Consider the following 21,182-nt stretch of genomic DNA (forward strand, 5'->3'; position numbering starts at 1 on the left):
TTGACTGCCCATGACCCTGTCACCGGTTCACCACTGTTCCTTCCTTGGTCCACTTTTGATAGATACTGACCACTGCAGACCGGGAACACCCCACAAGAGCTACAGTTTTGGAGATGCTCTGATCCAGTGGTCTAGTCGCCATCACAATTCGTTCCTTTTGATCAAACTCAAAGCTCAAATCCTTACTCTTGTCCATTTTTCCTGCTTCTAACACATCGACTTTGAGGACAAAATGTTGACTTGCTGCCTAATATATCCCACCCACTAACAGGTGCCATGATGAGGAGATCATCAGTCTTATTCACTTCACCTGGCATTGGTCATAATGTTATGCCTGATCGGTGTAACACATGCTATATTCCATAAAGTGTCAGAAGAAAGAAAGCTGTTTATATTTTCGTTCTCCCACTTCGCTCAGAACAGAAATATCTCCATGCCATTCATTTAGAAAACAAGACGGGAGCGGAAAGTGAATAAATTGAATCCTTAATCACTTGCATAACATCAGAATTCTCAGTCAGGTAACATATTCACAATAAACATTTTATGCATGTTTTGTACTTGATGACGTGATTTTCCTTCCAAATATCACATCCACATGCACACAGTTGTAGCTAAATCCGGAATGCGAAGACAATCGTCATTAAGCATGCAAATCTATTGCGGTACAGTTTCCGACTAAACCCCCCCGAGTCGGAATCTTCTCCTCCACCTTGCTCGTATAATCTCCAGAGTAAAGCATGGGAGAAGAAATCCACGACTTTGGAGTATGTGTGATGTTCTCTCTCTCTGGTGTAAAGCTGGAAATCACTGGCAGGCAGCTGCATCCCTTCCTGGACGATAACGATAAGAGCGCGTCCTTCTCCAGGCTCTCGTTCACCACAGCGGGTTCCTGGAGGAACCGTATCCTGGCTTAGTGCGATAACCGAGAACAAGGTCCGGAGCAGCGGGGAAGGTTCTTCAGCCTCCCGCAGAGAGCTCTTTACTGCTGCTGAGTGGTTTGGGAAGTGTGTATTATGTTGCAGGATTTAAAAAGAAAAGAAACAGTCTGCAACTCAAACTGAAGACTTTTATAGTGGAGGTTTATAGTTACTACAGCACAGAGGTCCACTACGGGTTCATAAAAACCTACAGGCATACAAGTGGAATAAGAATATATCCTATATCAAGATTTCACCGTCACTACAAGGAGGTTTGAAGTGAACACGCGTTTGGAACACAGCCTTTTTATGGCAGAAGTAAATGTACTACAGGTAAAGACTAATCTTTAAGACAGATCACATGATAGAGCTCTGTCTATATTCATGTTATCTGAATGATTTCTTGCTAGATCTGGTGAACTTGTACCTTAAAGATGCTGTGTGTCGTATTTAAACATGATTCTAGATCAGTGATAATTGTACCATTTCAAGGATACTCTAGAAAACATTGTTATATTCTGTTTGTTTTTTTTTCCATGCATGGGATTTGGCTTAGTTTCTTACATTTTTCTGGCCTGGAAATGACCTCCCCCTGGCCCCACCTAGAACATCCCTACAGCAGGAATGCAAACTGTCCTGCCTTGTGGTGGGGTGAGTAGGTAGAGGGGGTTGGGATGGTGGGATAGGTATTAGGTAGGCAGCTGGAATGATAGGTAGCTTAGGGTTGGATAAGTATGTAAGGAGGGTTGGTATGCAGAGAATGTAGGTATCGGGGATTAGTAAACAGATTTGTAGGGAGGTTGGATGGGTAGGTTGGGTGGGATAAATAGGTGGGATAGGTAGGTTAGGGGTGGGTTGGTACAGTAGGATAGGTATGTAGACGGGATGAGTAGGTAGGTGGGACAGCTATGTTAGCGTTGGATAAGTATGGCAGATGAGATGGGTAGGTTCGAGATTGATGAGTAGGTAGATGAGATGAGTAGGTTAGGGACTGATGAGTATGTTAGGGATTGATGAGTATGTTAGGGATTGATGAGTAGGTAGATGAGATGGGTAGGTTAGGGATTGATGAGTAGGTAGATGAGATGGGTAGGTTAGGGACTGATGAGTAGGTAGATGAGATGAGTAGGTTAGGGACTGATGAGTATGTTAGGGATTGATGAGTATGTTGGGGATTCATGAGTAGGTAGATGAGATGGGTAGGTTAGGGATTGATGAGTAGGTAGATGAGATGGGTAGGTTCGAGATTGATGAGTAGGTAGATGAGATGGGTAGGTTAGAGATTGATGAGTAGGTAGATGAGATGAGTAGGTTAGGGACTGATGAGTATGTTAGGGATTGATGAGTATGTTAGGGATTGATGAGTAGGTAGATGAGATGGGTAGGTTAGGGATTGATGAGTAGGTAGATGAGATGGGTAGGTTCGAGATTGATGAGTAGGTAGATGAGATGGGTAGGTTAGAGATTGATGAGTAGGTAGATGAGATGGGTAGGTTCGAGATTGATGAGTAGGTAGATGAGATGGGTAGGTTAGAGATTGATGAGTAGGTAGATGAGATGAGTAGGTTAGGGACTGATGAGTATGTTAGGGATTGATGAGTATGTTAGGGATTGATGAGTAGGTAGATGAGATGGGTAGGTTAGGGATTGATGAGTAGGTAGATGAGATGGGTAGGTTAGGGACTGATGAGTAGGTAGATGAGATGAGTAGGTTAGGGACTGATGAGTATGTTAGGGATTGATGAGTATGTTGGGGATTCATGAGTAGGTAGATGAGATGGGTAGGTTAGGGACTGATGAGTAGGTAGATGAGATGGGTAGGTTAGGGATTGATGAGTAGGTAGATGAGATGGGTAGGTTAGGGATTGATGAGTATGTTAGGGATTGATGAGTAGGTAGATGAGATGGGTAGGTTAGGGATTGATGAGTATGTTAGGGATTGATGAGTAGGTAGATGAGATGGGTAGGTTAGGGACTGATGAGTAGGTAGATGAGATGGGTAGGTTAGGGACTGATGAGTAGGTAGATGAGATGGGTAGGTTAGGGATTGATGAGTAGGTAGATGAGATGGGTAGGTTAGGGACTGATGAGTAGGTAGATGAGATGAGTAGGTTAGGGACTGATGAGTATGTTAGGGATCGATGAGTATGTTGGGGATTGATGAGTAGGTAGATGAGATGGGTAGGTTAGGGACTGATGAGTAGGTAGATGAGATGGGTAGGTTAGGGATTGATGAGTAGGTAGATGAGATGGGTAGGTTAGGGATTGATGAGTATGTTAGGGATTGATGAGTAGGTAGATGAGATGGGTAGGTTAGGGATTGATGAGTATGTTAGGGATTGATGAGTAGGTAGAAGAGATGGGTAGGTTAGGGACTGATGAGTAGGTAGATGAGATGGGTAGGTTAGGGACTGATGAGTATGTTAGGGATTGATGAGTATGTTGGGGATTGATGAGTAGGTAGATGAGATGGGTAGGTTAGGGATTGATGAGTATGTTAGGGATTGATGAGTAGGTAGATGAGATGGGTAGGTTAGGGACTGATGAGTAGGTAGATGAGATGGGTAGGTTAGGGACTGATGAGTAGGTAGATGAGATGGGTAGGTTAGGGATTGATGAGTAGGTAGATGAGATGAGTAGGTTAGGGATTGATGAGTAGGTAGATGAGATGGGTAGGTTAGGGATTGATGAGTAGGTAGATGAGATGGGTAGGTTAGGGATTGATGAGTAGGTAGATGAGATGAGTAGGTTAGGGACTGATGAGTAGGTAGATGAGATGGGTAGGTTAGGGATTGATGAGTAGGTAGATGAGATGGGTAGGTTAGGGATTGATGAGTATGTTAGGGATTGATGAGTATGTTAGGGATTGATGAGTAGGTAGATGAGATGGGTAGGTTAGGGACTGATGAGTAGGTAGATGAGATGGGTAGGTTAGGGATTGATGAGTAGGTAGATGAGATTGATGAGTATGTTAGGGATTGATGAGAAGGTAGATGAGATGGGTAGGTTAGGGATTGATGAGTAGGTAGATGAGATGGGTAGGTTAGGGATTGATGAGTAGGTAGATGAGATGAGTAGGTTAGGGATTGATGAGTATGTTAGGGATTGATGAGAAGGTAGATGAGATGGGTAGGTTAGGGATTGATGAGTAGGTAGATGATATGAGTAGGTTAGGGATTGATGAGTATGTTAGGGATTGATGAGAAGGTAGATGAGATGGGTAGGTTAGGGATTGATGAGTAGGTAGATGATATGAGTAGGTTAGGGATTGATGAGTAGGTAGATGAGATGAGTAGGTTAGGGATTCATGAGTAGGTTGATGAGGTGGGTAAGTTAGGGATTTGATTATTTTAAATATATTATTATATATTATATTAACAACAGATATGACTAGTATAACTAAAAAGGTTTGTGGGGAGACAACAAATATTATAAGCAATAATAATGACAATAATAACTACAAAAACAAGTTTAGGGATTGATTAGTAGGTAGATGAGGTGGGTAGGTTAGGGATTGATGGGTAGGTAGATGAGAGAAGTAGGTAAGGGAATGATGAGTAGGTAGATGGGATGGGTAGGTTAGGGATTGATAAACAGGTAGATGAGAGGAGTAGGTTAGGGATTGATGAGTAGGTAGATAAGAAAGAAAGAAAGAAAGAAAGAATGAATGAATGGAAGAAAGAAAGAAAGAAAGAGGAAGGAAGGAAGGAAGATTGCTAACAGCACAAGAGAGTGCTACAAATGTCGTTAGCAGATTTCAAAAAAGAGAGAACTACTTTCTTTCATAGTTTGTGTGTGTGTGTTCGGGTACCACTAGACCACACACACCACGTGTTAGGTTTGAGTTTCCTCTTCATTTCCTCCCATAATTAGTGCATGTTATATAAACACGAGGTCACAAAGTCCAGGCCTGAACCGAACACTGAACCGCTTAACACTTTAACACTGCAACACTGCAACACTGCAGCACCAGCATCCTGTCCTGTGTGTTACTTCATTTCATCACTTTATAAGACTGATGCAACACTTTCTTTCTCTGGCTGCATCTTTCACTCTTTCTCACTCACACACTCACACACACACACCCCGCTACTGCAACACGAAGAAAGTCAGGAAGTAGAGCGAGGCGAAGGTTGTAATGTTTCCTCGAATCGTGCTCCACACGTGTCGGCCAGAACAACAGGAAACGCACATAAAGTCAGTGGATGGTACCACTATTTCAACATTTCATGTCAGCTGCTGATCATCGGCTCACATGCGTGTGTGTGTGTCCATTATCACGTTGTGTCCATGTCGAAAGCGACTGTCGCCAAACTCACCGTACTCATCTTCCTCGCCTTCATTGTGTGTCTACCAGAGTTCTTCCCATCAGAAGGTGAGACGTGTGTGTGTTTGTGTTTGTGTGTGTGTGTGTGTGTTTAAAGAAGCCTCTGACTGTAGTTTTACTGTTATCTAACTATAAGATTTAAAATGATTTGTTTACACAGGAAATACATGTTTATAGGCTACGATACTCTAAAAATATTTTAGTTCAAAGCAACAAGAACCACATGCTATAGCTGTGTCTGGGACGTAACCATAACAACGATAAAGTGTAATGATTCACTAAAGGACTGGAACGATGAGAGAAAGCTCATCAGAAACGATTTAAAGAATGCAGCGCGTTGAATATTTTCATCACAGCTGGAAATTTTATTCCTTTCAACCTTACTGACTGATCAGAATCGATCCTGTTAAAACTGTGACCTGAACTGATGCCCAAAACCTTGACGGTTTTCTTACACACACACACACACACACACACACGATATACTCCATCTAAAGCCGTATCATGTCCTGTTTCTCAACAAGTCGCTTTTTTTGTTGCACACAATTACAGTTAAACACCTCTGACGTGAACGCGACAGTGAGTTGCGACACGATTCATCCGTTCTGATTTGATTTGCGTGTCGTTCGTGTGTGTGTGTGTGTGTGTGTGTGTGTGTGGTGTCATGCTCACGTCCTGTCTCAGCTTTTTTTTCCCCTGCCACTTTATCAGTTTTGGTGGCATCTAAAATCGATAAAGTGCAAAGGCATGGTGTCATCGTGTACGCTTATTCTTTCTGAAACACTAACGTTTTCAGCCAGTGGAGAGTTAGATTCCGGCCCTCTTCTGACGGGATTAGTTTGAGCAATAACGTGTGTTATGCAGTTCATCCTGTACAGAGTGATATTACAGTAAACTAGTGGCGGGCCGTGCATTTCACACCTAGGCCTTCACTGGTGGCCTTCCTGAATTAATCCACCTGTACACCATCATTATGACGCCACCATGGTCATTGCTAGGACATTTTCTACTCAGCCCTCCTAAAATTCTGTGATTCTCCATAAACTCTACACAAATTGGTGATCTCCTCAGTCCCCTTAAAACTTCATATGAAAACAGCAGCAGACTTCGGCTCCTCCCCGTCTTTCAGCGCGTTCTTCAATCTGCAGACCGCGGCGTCGCAGAGCGAGGATCAGAGGACGTGTGTGTGTGTGTGTGTGATCAGGAAGACTCGTATTTGGCTTGTTCAGTACTCAAATGTTATACACATCTATGCAATACAATACAGTGGAACGCTGCAATAAGTTTACCATCCTACCCTGTTAGTCAAACCTTTATTTTATTTATTTTTTACTATTATACCCTCATTGGGGGCTGAGCCCTCCTTAAATGAAAATTCTAGAATCGCCCCCGGACACCATGGCAATAGATACTAATCACCCGTTAAATAAAAAGTAAAAAAGAAATTAGGCTACAGTATTTCACACCTCACAAGGAACAGTCAATTTTATTACAGTTACTTTTCTCAAAAAAGTCATTCTTGATGCCATATGCAGCAAACTGCAATCTCCCAAGGATCCGAAATGAGACGCAGTGAATATAGAAACAATGTATATGGGCGGGTCGCTGCCTCTGACTACTCCAACTATCCAATCAAAGGACAGGAAACTGCTGACGTAATCGTATGCCTGCTAGATGGCCCCAGTGACGCCAACTTGAAATCTGGTTAATGGAACAATTTCATTGCCACTTATTTTAAGCTCCGGGAGCCTGCACTATTGATTCTGAAGGCCTTAAGGCAGATTTCTTTCACCCTGGCGAATGATGATTGAAATATGATGGCAGAAATATGATTGGATAAATATATACTACTCATAAATATACACTACTGGAAGCAGCGGAACCAAGAGAAAAGCTAATGAATTGTAGAGAATAGACTATCTGGAATAATTTAATACACATTCATGGAAAAATATATTAAAATGCAAGTCAGTGATTCAGATCAGTGCTGTTTAGGCCAGCAGAGAAGGCCTTGCTGACCCTGACGGTCCACCACTGCAGTAAACATCCCCATTACAATCCATCTTCTATACCCACTTTATTCCTAAATAGGGTAACGGATCTGCTGGATCCTATCCCAGCACACACTGGGCAAAAGGCAGGGGTACACCCTGGACAGGTCACCAGTCCATCACAGGGCCACACATATAGACAGATAATCACACCTATGGGGCAATTTAGAATCACCAGTCAACCTAACGTACATGTTTCTGGACTGTGTGTAAACCCACAGAGGAGAACATGCAAACTCCACACAGAAATGCCCCCACCTGTTCAACAGTGCTAACCACCAGGCCACCGTGCTGCCCAGCACATATAAGTATCTCTTTTAAACAGTATTTGAGGTAAAAGTTACGTAACCTACCTCATGTCAAGCTTTCATTCAGAATTTTTTCGTGTCCCTCTTGAAGCAGGTTCATAGAAATGGCTTGTGAGGCTTTTAAAAAGAAAGCAACAGCAACGTTCCATCCCTTCATTCATTTTCAGCCAGAGCTTTTTATCCAAGGTGACTTTTATAAAGTGAGCCAGAATCCAACTCAAGCCCGAAAGTGGCCCTCTGGCAGTCGCCGGATTTAAATTCACAACCTTCCTGGGACGAGGATGGGATCTTAATAGCTGAGCTGCTGCAAGGACAAAAACAACAACAACACCTGTGTGTCAGTTTACTGCACAACTGATATAGATTTGTTTGTTTTTAGCTTTGTGAGACTTTATTTTAGAATTTAGGGTTTTTTTGGACATACATGCCTTTATTTAAAACAAAATACATTTGTTTATTTAATTTATTTATTTATTTTTTTTAATGCAGAAATTTTCCACATCAAGCAAATAAAACATTTATTTTGGTCCATTATTAACCCATGTAATCAAGCTAACCTTTAACTATCATTACAGTAAACAAGCTAACCCTCAAACTAACATTACAGTGAACAAGCTAACCTTTAACTATCATTACAGTAAACAAGCTAACCCTCAAACTAACATTACAGTGAACAAGCTAACCCTCAAACTAACATTACAGTGAACAAGCTAACCCTCAAACTAACATTACAGTGAACAAGCTAACCTTCAAACTAACATTACAGTGAACAAGCTAACCCTCAAACTAACATTACAGTGAACAAGCTAACCTTCAACTAACATTACAGTAAACAAGCTAACCCTCAAACTAACATTACAGTAAACAAGCTAACCTTCAAACTAACATTACAGTGAACAAGCTAACCCTCAAACTAACATTACAGTAAACAAGCTAACCCTCAAACTAACATTACAGTAAACAAGCTAACCCTCAAACTAACATTACAGTGAACAAGCTAACCTTCAACTAACATTACAGTAAACAAGCTAACCCTCAAACTAACATTACAGTGAACAAGCTAACCTTCAACTAACATTACAGTAAACAAGCTAACCCTCAAACTAACATTACAGTAAACAAGCTAACCTTCAAACTAACATTACAGTGAACAAGCTAACCCTCAAACTAACATTACAGTGAACAAGCTAACCTTCAAACTAACATTACAGTAAACAAGCTAACCCTCAAACTAACATTACAGTAAACAAGCTAACCTTCAACTAACATTACAGTGAACAAGCTAACCCTCAAACTAACATTACAGTAAACAAGCTAACCCTCAAACTAACATTACAGTAAACAAGCTAACCCTCAAACTAACATTACAGTAAACAAGCTAACCTTCAACTAACATTACAGTAAACAAGCTAACCTTCAAACTAACATTACAGTAAACAAGCTAACCCTCAAACTAACATTACAGTGAACAAGCTAACCCTCAAACTAACATTACAGTGAACAAGCTAACCTTCAACTAACATTACAGTAAACAAGCTAACCCTCAAACTAACATTACAGTAAACAAGCTAACCCTCAAACTAACATTACAGTGAACAAGCTAACCCTCAAACTAACATTACAGTGAACAAGCTAACCTTCAACTAACATTACAGTAAACAAGCTAACCCTCAAACTAACATTACAGTGAACAAGCTAACCCTCAAACTAACATTACAGTAAACAAGCTAACCTTCAACTAACATTACAGTGAACAAGCTAACCCTCAAACTAACATTACAGTAAACAAGCTAACCTTCAACTAACATTACAGTGAACAAGCTAACCCTCAAACTAACATTACAGTAAACAAGCTAACCCTCAAACTAACATTACAGTAAACAAGCTAACCCTCAAACTAACATTACAGTAAACAAGCTAACCCTCAAACTAACATTACAGTAAACAAGCTAACCCTCAAACTAACATTACAGTGAACAAGCTAACCCTCAAACTAACATTACAGTAAACAAGCTAACCCTCAAACTAACATTACAGTAAACAAGCTAACCCTCAAACTAACATTACAGTAAACAAGCTAACCCTCAAACTAACATTACAGTGAACAAGCTAACCCTCAAACTAACATTACAGTAAACAAGCTAACCCTCAAACTAACATTACAGTAAACAAGCTAACCCTCAAACTAACATTACAGTAAACAAGCTAACCCTCAAACTAACATTACAGTGAACAAGCTAACCCTCAAACTAACATTACAGTAAACAAGCTAACCCTCAAACTAACATTACAGTAAACAAGCTAACCTTCAACTAACATTACAGTGAACAAGCTAACCCTCAAACTAACATTACAGTAAACAAGCTAACCCTCAAACTAACATTACAGTAAACAAGCTAACCCTCAAACTAACATTACAGTGAACAAGCTAACCTTCAACTAACATTACAGTAAACAAGCTAACCCTCAAACTAACATTACAGTAAACAAGCTAACCTTCAACTAACATTACAGTAAACAAGCTAACCCTCAAACTAACATTACAGTAAACAAGCTAACCTTCAACTAACATTACAGTGAACAAGCTAACCCTCAAACTAACATTACAGTGAACAAGCTAACCCTCAAACTAACATTACAGTAAACAAGCTAACCCTCAAACTAACATTACAGTAAACAAGCTAACCCTCAAACTAACATTACAGTAAACAAGCTAACCCTCAAACTAACATTACAGTAAACAAGCTAACCTTCAACTAACATTACAGTGAACAAGCTAACCCTCAAACTAACATTACAGTAAACAAGCTAACCCTCAAACTAACATTACAGTAAACAAGCTAACCCTCAAACTAACATTACAGTAAACAAGCTAACCCTCAAACTAACATTACAGTAAACAAGCTAACCCTCAAACTAACATTACAGTGAACAAGCTAACCCTCAAACTAACATTACAGTAAACAAGCTAACCTTCAACTAACATTACAGTAAACAAGCTAACCCTCAAACTAACATTACAGTAAACAAGCTAACCCTCAAACTAACATTACAGTAAACAAGCTAACCCTCAAACTAACATTACAGTAAACAAGCTAACCTTCAACTAACATTACAGTAAACAAGCTAACCCTCAAACTAACATTACAGTGAACAAGCTAACCCTCAAACTAACATTACAGTGAACAAGCTAACCCTCAAACTAACATTACAGTAAACAAGCTAACCCTCAAACTAACATTACAGTGAACAAGCTAACCCTCAAACTAACATTACAGTAAACAAGCTAACCCTCAAACTAACATTACAGTAAACAAGCTAACCCTCAAACTAACATTACAGTAAACAAGCTAACCTTCAACTAACATTACAGTAAACAAGCTAACCCTCAAACTAACATTACAGTGAACAAGCTAACCCTCAAACTAACATTACAGTAAACAAGCTAACCCTCAAACTAACATTACAGTGAACAAGCTAACCTTCAACTAACATTACAGTAAACAAGCTAACCCTCAAACTAACATTACAGTAAACAAGCTAACCCTCAAACTAACATTACAGTAAACAAGCTAACCCTCAAACTAACATTACAGTAAACAAGCTAACCTTCAACTAACATTACAGTAAACAAGCTAACCCTCAAACTAACATTACAGTGAACAAGCTAACCTTCAAACTAACATTACAGTAAACAAGCTAACCCTCAAACTAACATTACAGTAAACAAGCTAACCCTCAAACTAACATTACAGTGAACAAGCTAACCCTCAAACTAACATTACAGTAAACAAGCTAACCTTCAACTAACATTACAGTAAACAAGCTAACCCTCAAACTAACATTACAGTAAACAAGCTAACCTTCAACTAACATTACAGTAAACAAGCTAACCCTCAAACTAACATTACAGTAAACAAGCTAACCTTCAACTAACATTACAGTAAACAAGCTAACCCTCAAACTAACATTACAGTAAACAAGCTAACCTTCAACTAACATTACAGTAAACAAGCTAACCCTCAAACTAACATTACAGTGAACAAGCTAACCCTCAAACTAACATTACAGTGAACAAGCTAACCCTCAAACTAACATTACAGTGAACAAGCTAACCCTCAAACTAACATTACAGTGAACAAGCTAACCCTCAAACTAACATTACAGTGAACAAGCTAACCCTCAAACTAACATTACAGTGAACAAGCTAACCCTCAAACTAACATTACAGTAAACAAGCTAACCCTCAAACTAACATTACAGTAAACAAGCTAACCCTCAAACTAACATTACAGTAAACAAGCTAACCTTCAACTAACATTACAGTAAACAAGCTAACCCTCAAACTAACATTACAGTAAACAAGCTAACCCTCAAACTAACATTACAGTAAACAAGCTAACCCTCAAACTAACATTACAGTAAACAAGCTAACCCTCAAACTAACATTACAGTAAACAAGCTAACCTTCAACTAACATTACAGTAAACAAGCTAACCCTCAAACTAACATTACAGTAAACAAGCTAACCTTCAACTAACATTACAGTAAACAAGCTAACCCTCAAACTAACATTAGTATTAACTCACTCACTCACTCACTCACTCACTCACTCACTCACTCACACACTCACACACACACACACACACACACACACACACACACACACACACACACACACACTCACTCACTCACTCACTCACTCACTCACTCACTCTCTCTCTCTCTCTCTCTCTCACTCACTCACTCTCTCTCTCTCTCTCACTCTCACTCACTCACTCACTCACTCACTCACTCACTCACTCACTCACTCTCTCTCTCTCTCTCTCTCTCTCTCTCTCAGTCTTACAGGTCCAGTTTCTTTGTGCACCTTTTGACCCTTGTGACCCTAACAGTGGGCGTGACCATTATGACAGCCAGGCTTATGAGATGCATGCCAGTGGAGGCATCACTCGACCTCGGTGTGAGGCGCAAAATACAACCAATCAGGACGCAGCAGTAAAGCAGTGGTTTGTGTGTGAGACTCATGCTGACCTGCGGCGTCTCCATGACAACGCCTCAGCCTCAGGTGAGCTGAAGTGATGAATAGAGGGGTAACAGGGTTAGCATAAAGACTGCGTAAATTCCAAATGTATCAAACATCACCGTATTTAGCTGACGCATACTGTGTTTGGATTTGTTTTTTTTTTCAGAAAACGCTGTGGAGATGATCATTACGCTCCAGATTGTAGCTCCTCCCCTTCCCCGGAATGTCAGTGTAAATGGACATTTTAACCACAGCGGACTTTACATTGAAACACAACATGAAACTGTGCTGTTCAGCTGCTGTGTCCGGAACGAGAGCACATGGCAAAACAAAGACACAACATCAAAATCCAGCTCCTCGACACCAGGCATCTTCTCAGCAGGACCTTCTGAAGGAAAAAGCAAAAGCGGTTTTAATCACACACACTGGCCAAACAGAAGCCACTGCTTTGCTCACTTCAAGGACATTCAGAGAATGTCTCCAACAACAGGTGAAGTTCCTCAAGTCATGCTCTTTTTTATCATTTTAACAGTGCCAATATAAAACCATGGAGATCAGATAGGTGGAGATGTGTCGGTTGTGGAGGCATCACAGTAAGGTGTAGACGTGTCAGTTGTGGAGGCATCACAGTAAGGTGTAGACGTGTCAGTTGTGGAGGCATCACAGTAAGGTGTAGATGTGTCGGTTGTGGAGCGATCACAGAAAGGTGTAGATGTGTCGGTTGTGGAGGGATCACAGAAAGGTGTAGATGTGTCGGTTGTGGAGGGATCACAGAAAGGTGTAGACGTGTTGGTTGTGGAGGGATCACAGAAAGGTGTAGACGTGTCGGTTGTGGAGGGATCACAGAAAGGTGTAGATGTGTCGGTTGTGGAGGGATCACAGAAAGGTGTAGATGTGTCGGTTGTGGAGCGATCACAGAAAGGTGTAGATGTGTCGGTTGTGGAGGCATCACAGAAAGGTGTAGATGTGTCGGTTGTGGAGGGATCACAGAAAGGTGTAGACGTGTCGGTTGTGGAGGGATCACAGAAAGGTGTAGACGTGTCGGTTGTGGAGGCATCACAGAAAGGTGTAGACGTGTTGGTTGTGGAGGCATCACAGAAAGGTGTAGACGTGTCAGTTGTGGAGGCATCACAGAAAGGTGTAGACGTGTTGGTTGTGGAGGCATCACAGAAAGGTGTAGATGTGTTGGTTGTGGAGGCATCACAGAAAGGTGTAGACATGTCGGTTGTGGAGGCATCACAGAAAGGTGTAGACATGTCGGTTGTGGAGGCATCACAGAAAGGTGTAGACATGTCGGTTGTGGAGGCATCACAGAAAGGTGTAGACATGTCGGTTGTGGAGGCATCACAGAAAGGTGTAGACATGTCGGTTGTGGAGGCATCACAGAAAGGTGTAGACATGTCGGTTGTGGAGGCATCACAGAAAGGTGTAGACATGTCGGTTGTGGAGGCATCACAGAAAGGTGTAGACATGTCGGTTGTGGAGGCATCACAGAAAGGTGTAGACATGTCGGTTGTGGAGGCAACCCTGCTGATTCTGCTGGTCTGGTCTGGGTGTGCTACCATCTTTCTGGTATTGCACAACTAACCTGTTCTCACAGTAGCAGTGAGGCAGCATGACAAGCCAACTTTTGCTACATCATTACTCACATTTGAAAAACAGGGCTCGAGCCCTGTTTCATATTTAGACTCCTAGTGGAGTTTTCTTCCACATCCAGACAACAAAACCTGTATTTTTTTTTTTGACCTGCTACTCAGGCTGCAGACAAGCTGGAGCTGGACTCCCTAAGGGGGATATAGCTGCAGGCAAAGTGCAGATTATTCTCACACAAGTCCAAGTCATAGACCGGGTGAATGACTTGGCAGTTGTCTCAATCTGAAGCTCCAATTTAGCACATCACAAGTCAGAGAAGTGATAGAGTCTGTTACTACAGTGGTACCACTGATACTACTACCACAGTACTAGTGGAAGTTTTTCTACCTCATGGCTTCAGGGTCCCTGATTCGATCCGAAACTGTGGAGTTTTGCCAAATGTGGGTTTCCTTTGGGTTCCCTGGTTTTCAGGGGTACAACAAATTGCCCCCAGTTGTGTTGTGTTTGGTGCCCTGGAACAGACGGATGTCCCACCCTGTGTATACCTCAGGGATGTGGTAGCAGAGTCTACACTAATCCGGATAAATTTATCAACAACTTTTTCGCCTAAAAACACTTCGCGTCCACATTAAAGTTTTAATCGTTTCCCAAAAGTTGGTCATTCACACTGAAACGTGTGAAAATGCTTACGTCCCTGTACAGCACATGTGTACAATGTAAGATGCTGTAAGATTTCCACCTGGCCTTTATTTACTTTCTGACTCTTTCAAAAACGTCAAGGCAATATGTTGAGGAAAAGCATAATTTTGTCCACCTGACTAAAAAGGTGTCATCGTTTTCGAAAGCCTCCGTTTTCACAGGCCACACTACGACATGAAAATGCCATTTTCAAATAAGCATTTTTAAAAAGAAAGGCTGATTAAAAACGCTGTTTCAGTGTGGACAGGAAGGTCAAATCGGACAGAAAAATATGCGTTTTTAAACAAAACTGTATTACTGTGGACATGGCCTCAGTGCTTAAGGTATTGGACTACTGATTGGAAGGTTGTGAGTTCAAATCCCAGGTCCACCAAGCTGCTAATGCTGGGCCCTTGAGCAAGGCCCTTAAGCCTCAATTGCTCAGTTGTATAAAATCCAGTCATTCTGGATTGTATGTAACTGTACCAGCCTTGCACCTAGTGTTCCTGGGAGTTTCCTCAACCCAGACTATGATCAAGAATGAATGAATAGTACTTCCTCTAAATATATTTAGAGAGAGAGAGATTTTGAGAGAGAGATAGAAGCTTGTATCATCTGGCCGTTGCTTTTATCTTTCTACGCATTTCTCAGCACTGAATCATGACTCCATTGCCTTCATGCTGAGTTTTAGAAAATTCCAGGATCTAGCCTCCCTCGAGACAACTGCCCACGTATTCAATATCAATTTACCTCTTTCTGTCTACTCTTACTCACTCTCTCCATCCCTCCCTCCCTACCTCTCTATCCTCATCATTCCTCCAGTCTAAAGGTTAGCCAAGGCCATATTTCATCCTGTCTATCGATTCTGGCACGGACAACGACAGCAGCGCTTCATATTTCACCTCTGCTGCTGATAAATTTATTGCCTCAATACGTCCCTCTAATCTGCTGAGAGTCGGCCTGCTGCAAAGCCACAAATCCCTTCAGGCAGTCGGAGTCATTTGGGGAGAGAAAGTTAGCGTGGAGACGGAAAGTAAAGAGAAAAGGATGTGAAAGCAGCGAGGGTTCATTCGGATTAGGTGCAGAATGAATGAGGACCATTTTTAATATCACACATGCTTCATATCCTCTTACAAAAAGTTACATGAGTCACATGATTTTTCAGTCTTTTTTTATTTTCATGTGATTTGTATGTTGATTTCCATAATTTATTTTTTCTCTATGATTTTATCATTTCTTATTTTATTTTCTCTTTTTTTTTTTCTTAATTTATTTTTAGATTTAAATTTCACAAATGTAGTGCGTATTTTTTTAAATATATATTTACATGCCATTTTCCCCACGTTATTTACTTACTGTCGCGTGTTAGTTTTTCACATTTCACGTGTTCATTTTCTTGTGATTTTCTAAATGATTCACTTATTTTTATCGATGGATTTTTTACACAATTTTTCTTTTATTTCCGCGTGATTTTTTCCCCACATGATTTATTGATTTTTTTTTAATTGTGATGTTTTAATTTTTTAATTTGCGACTTATTTGCCATTTTTAGTTTGTGATTCTTTCCAAATGATTAGATTTCTCATATTTGATTTTCCACATGATCCTACATTTACATGATTTTTACATTTTCACGTTTTCTCTCATTACATTCACGTCATCTGGAATTTTTTAACTAGAATACGCAATTTCAGGATATAAGAGTTTCAAGCATACCTTTACCCACGATATGAGATGTATTTGGTAAGGCTGCTCTTGACGACTCATCCCCCTGTGTTCTCAGCGAAGCCTTGGAGTGTCAGTACCATCGTGTGGTTGGTTCTGGTGATGATGGTGGTCATATTGGTCCTTCTGGGAGTCAGGGAGCAGGTCTTTAAGAACAGATATTGCTGCCAAAGTAAGTCTATTAACCCAAAATATGTAGCTAAGTGTGAGGTGGCTTGTGCCATTCCTCGAGTTGTGAGAGGATACGAACCCTGCCTGACCTCTCTACATTTCCAGAAAAGGTGAAACCGGTTCGACGTCCTCCTAAACTGAAGACATTTTCCCAACGCAGAGTTAAATGTGAGTGATTAAAGTACTTCCAGACACATTGGTGAACCATTTGAGCAGATCTGGAATTGTTGCTGGAGTGGAAACATCTTTTGTACCTGTGATGGTAAAATGTGGTGAAGCTTTAATCACATTTTAGTCCTTCAGGTGTACCTTAAATATATGTAGATGTATTATATTCACGTTACTACACTATAAAAGCACAAATGTTAATGATACATTTTTGATGGCACCACCCCAGTGACAAGGAAAGCTGTGACTGTGATAACTTTCTTTCCAAGAGTGTACCACATTGACCAGCGGCACTATGCTTCTCTCATTTTCTTCTTCAGCTTTAGGTGATTTGCCTGACAATGTATCAGTGTTAAGCATTGAAGGTAAGTGTGTGTTTGTGTTTGTGTCTGTAGGAATAGATTTTGTTGGCTTATCCAGTGGGGTGGGTTTGTGCGGTGCTTCGCCTACTAAGCCATTACCATAAGTCATCTAACAAACGACAACATTCAAATGTAAATTCTTTCTTAATCCTTTCTGAGTGACCAGGGATTTAAAGAAAAAAAAAAAACATTTCTTCATGGACTTCATGGACTTTGCTTTGTGCACAGGAGCATTGTCATGCTGCAACGGGTTCAATTCCAGTGCAGAAAAAGTTTAACACACATTCTATACAACTGCATCCAAAACAGTAACATCTAAAACTGCTCTGCTGTTGACTCTCAGACTTCTAATGCAGGGCTAATTTTTTAAAAAAATTCACTAGATAGCAGACTACAGCATAAATCAAGTGTGATAACATCTTCTCCTGACCCAGCAAACACTAGGTCCAGGAGCTGCTCCTGGACTTTTGGAAGATTTTTGTAGGCACAAAATAAAGAAAGCCTACCCTTTCTTCTATCCCCTCTGGAAATATACGACTCTCCGGGGCTAAAAGAAAAAGCTTATAAATAAATAAATATACCGAACTTTGAGGATCGCCTGAAAGGAACACACATAACTCGATAAGACGAGTTCTAGAGAACAAAGGTTTTCTTGGGACATTGAGCATGAACATTGTGTTTCTATCATAACTGACAGGCTTTAAAACGTTTCCGTCACATATCTGTGTGCAGATGTAGAACTCTTCCTGGAGAAGACGCCATCAGATTACTCAAGAGGTAAGAAAAAGGCACTAGTTTTCTGATGTAATCTCTTACCCTTCATAAACTCACACCGGGATTTGTGCTAATAATTCATGCTGGCTTTGAAGTTTAGATCAAAAAATATTTAAAAAAAAAATAAATAAAACTACTTTCTAGGCTATTTCCTTTGATATTTGGGTTCTTAGCCACAAATGACCAGTGTCAACCTTCCATTAAAAAAAATGATCAGAACAGAGAGAATTGTTCATCCCTATATCTAGTCTAGAACTGGTTTTTAAACTGGGTCTTCGACTCCCAGACCTGGTCTCATTACTTAGAGTCTTGGTCTTTATTAGTCAAAGTCTTGGCCTACGTCTCATTACTCAGTCCCTTGGTCTGGGTTAATCAGGGGCCTTGGTATGGGTTAGTCAGGGTCTTAGCCTGGGTTAGACAGGGTCTTGATCTGGGCTAAACAGGGTCTGGGTTAATGAGGGGCCTTGGTCTGAGATAGTCAGGGTCTTGGTCTGGGTTAGTCAGGGTCATGGTCTGGGTTAGTCAAGGTCTTGGTTTGGGCTTAGTCAGTATCATGGTCTGGGTTAGTCAAGGTCTTGGTCAGGGTTAGTCAGGGTCTTGGTGTGGGCTAGATGGGGCCGTGGTTTGGGTTAGACAGGGTTTTGGTTTGGGTTAGTCAGGGTCTTGGTCTGGGTTAGTCAGGGTCTTGGTCTTGGTTAGACAGGGTTTTGGTTTGGGTTAGATGGGGTCATGGTCTGGTTTAGACAGGGTTTTGGTTTGGGTTAGATGGGGTCATGGTCTGGTTTAGACAGGGTTTTGGTTTGGGTTAGATGGGGTCGTGGTCTGGTTTAGACAGGGTTTTGGTTTGGGTTAGATGGGGTCGTGGTCTGGTTTAGACAGGGTTTTGGTTTGGGTTAGATGGGGTCGTGGTCTGGTTTAGACAGGGTTTTGGTTTGGGTTAGATGGGGTCGTGGTCTGGGTTAATCAGGGTCTTAGTCTGGGTTAATTATTGGGCCTTGGTCTGAGTTAGTCAGGGTCTTGGTCTGGGTTATTCAGGGTCATGGTCTGGGATAATCAGGGTCTTGGTTTGGGGTTAGTCAGGATCTTGTTTTGGGGTTAGTCAGGGTCGTGGTCTGGGTTAATCAGGGTCATGGTGGGGTCCATTCTGAATTGTGGTACACTGTTTTAGATTTTTGTTTAAATCCAGACTAAAGTTTTCTTCCTTCCAGATCATGTAACTCATCAGAGAAAAGTCTCTTTGGTCTCCACAAAAAAGTTTCTTCACATCTTTCAGGAATCATCCAGGAGAGGTGAGAGCTGTGGAAAAGGTTGAATTAACTTTTAACCAAAGACACTTTAAAACTTGCAGCAGTGTTTATGTGTATGAGTCAGGATTTTTAATGTTTGCTGCAAAATACTACACATAAAACCTGAATGGAGTCTTCTCAATTCCTGCTTCATCTCTTTAACCAGGCCTGTCTCCAATTCCTGAGCTATCTGTGACAGGTACAGTATGAAATGTCTTTCATTTAAACATAACTTCCATCCTCGCATTATATCACGGTTGAAATATATACGCATCATTTCCTTTTCCTGCTACTTTTCTTTCTACATTTGGTGTTACATGTGCATGTGTCATACCTCACATGTTTCACTAGAAGAAAATGAGGATGAACATGATGAAGAAACGAGGTCTGATGGTGCAATAACAGAAGAAGGTTGGTAACCACCACCACCCCCCCCTTATTTGGAAAACACCTGAGTATAGGGTATTGGGTATAGGTTCATTTTCCTTTAATTTTTCACCGATGGAACAAATAGCACTGGAGTTGAATGTACACTAGCATTTCAGTACATATAATTAAATATTGTTTTATATATTTATGAACTGAATTATTTAATAGACATGTGTGTGTGTGTGTTTTGTCTTGCAGAGAGTGAGGTGTGTCTGGACATCCCCTTAACACCAGCAAGCACACATTCTGAGAACTTCAGTAAGTCACTTTAGTAAGGTACTTCATTTTTAAAACAGCAGGAAACCTGGAATTAATGGGATTTCTTTCTTTCTTTTTCTTTCTTTCTTAGCTTTCCTCCATCATCGTAGCCTCCCGTCGCTGGAAAGCTATTATTAATCAAAAAGTCCTGGAGGAATCGATATAAAAAGACGTCCAGCACTTTAATCGCAGTGCTATATATATATATTTTAGCACAGCTGCATTAATTTTCCTCTCGCGGCTCATCTGCAGACTGTTAGCAAGCTCATTAGGTGATGATGTTATGATATGTCAACGTCTCGCTAATTTGTTTTTTGGGTCAGTGCAACTCTGTAAACAATGAGATTTTCTGAAAAGAAAATTATGATTTACATGAAATTCGACGTCATTCCTAAATAAACATGCACTATTGATTAAGCACCGGCTAATCAGTGAGACGAGAAAAACAACAAAAAAACTCACCTACGTTGCTTAACCTAAGGCTAAGAAACACCTGAGAAAACTATAGCATACTGTATATATTTTATCATCTGAGACAGTTCTAACTAAAAACCTAACTAAAGAACAAAATTCCTGTTTCTGTTTGTCTTTGTTTAGGGCGTATGCAGATGGAAAAGAGCAAGTTGCTAACTCAGATTAACAAACTACAACACTGATTAAGTAGCACGATGCTAACACGACACTAGATAAGGCTAACACCGCAGGGTAACACCACACAAGCTACAAATTATCTAAAAACTTTGCTTTGGTTAAGAAGAAGCTAAAACAGTAATAAACTCACCTCACCGGCACCTCGGAAGTCGTTTACTTAGCCTTGTAGGTCTACAGGTCATGCTAGCTAGCGTTAGCTCGTTGCTAACGAGCTACCTGTGCTTTGTACTTAGCATCTGCTCTTTAACTAGCAAACAATGACGTGTGTAAAGATGAAATAAATATATAAAAACAATGACTGCCTAAAAACAATCCTGTGAAATAGGTATTATATTAATTACATCTATTTTTTTAAATGGATGTTAAAAAAATAAATGTTTAATTTATTGAAGAACAATAAGTAAAAAAAACTCTTCTATGCTGGAATGCTAATCTTAGATTCAGTTAATAGATCG

At 40.6% G+C, this 21,182-nt stretch overlaps 1 protein-coding gene across 3 annotated transcripts in view; it reads left to right on the forward strand.

The window, feature by feature from the left end:
* The first annotated feature begins 4,984 nt into the window (after positions 1-4,984).
* Positions 4,985-21,182, forward strand: part of si:dkey-192k22.2 (uncharacterized) — a 16,454-nt gene continuing 256 nt past the window's right edge. The window contains exons 1-12 of one of the 3 annotated variants that reach the window (XM_058385277.1): positions 4,985-5,295; positions 12,450-12,674; positions 12,799-13,122; positions 16,687-16,800; positions 16,905-16,967; positions 17,288-17,332; positions 18,062-18,106; positions 19,312-19,392; positions 19,556-19,588; positions 19,744-19,800; positions 20,017-20,076; positions 20,168-21,182. The exon at positions 20,168-21,182 is cut by the window's right edge and continues 256 nt beyond it. In XM_058385277.1, the coding sequence (XP_058241260.1) occupies positions 5,211-5,295; positions 12,450-12,674; positions 12,799-13,122; positions 16,687-16,800; positions 16,905-16,967; positions 17,288-17,332; positions 18,062-18,106; positions 19,312-19,392; positions 19,556-19,588; positions 19,744-19,800; positions 20,017-20,076; positions 20,168-20,214 (1,179 nt within the window). In that variant the 5' untranslated portion in view covers positions 4,985-5,210 and the 3' untranslated portion in view covers positions 20,215-21,182. Of the gene's footprint in view, positions 5,296-12,449; positions 12,675-12,798; positions 13,123-16,686; positions 16,801-16,904; positions 16,968-17,287; positions 17,333-18,061; positions 18,107-19,311; positions 19,393-19,555; positions 19,589-19,740; positions 19,801-20,016; positions 20,077-20,167 lie in introns of all 3 variants that reach the window. The other 2 variants (XM_058385276.1, XM_058385278.1) reach the window with 2 other exon arrangements.

Source organism: Hemibagrus wyckioides, linkage group LG29 (assembly GCF_019097595.1).
Source record: "Hemibagrus wyckioides isolate EC202008001 linkage group LG29, SWU_Hwy_1.0, whole genome shotgun sequence".
NCBI classification, from domain to species: Eukaryota; Metazoa; Chordata; class Actinopteri; order Siluriformes; family Bagridae; genus Hemibagrus; species Hemibagrus wyckioides.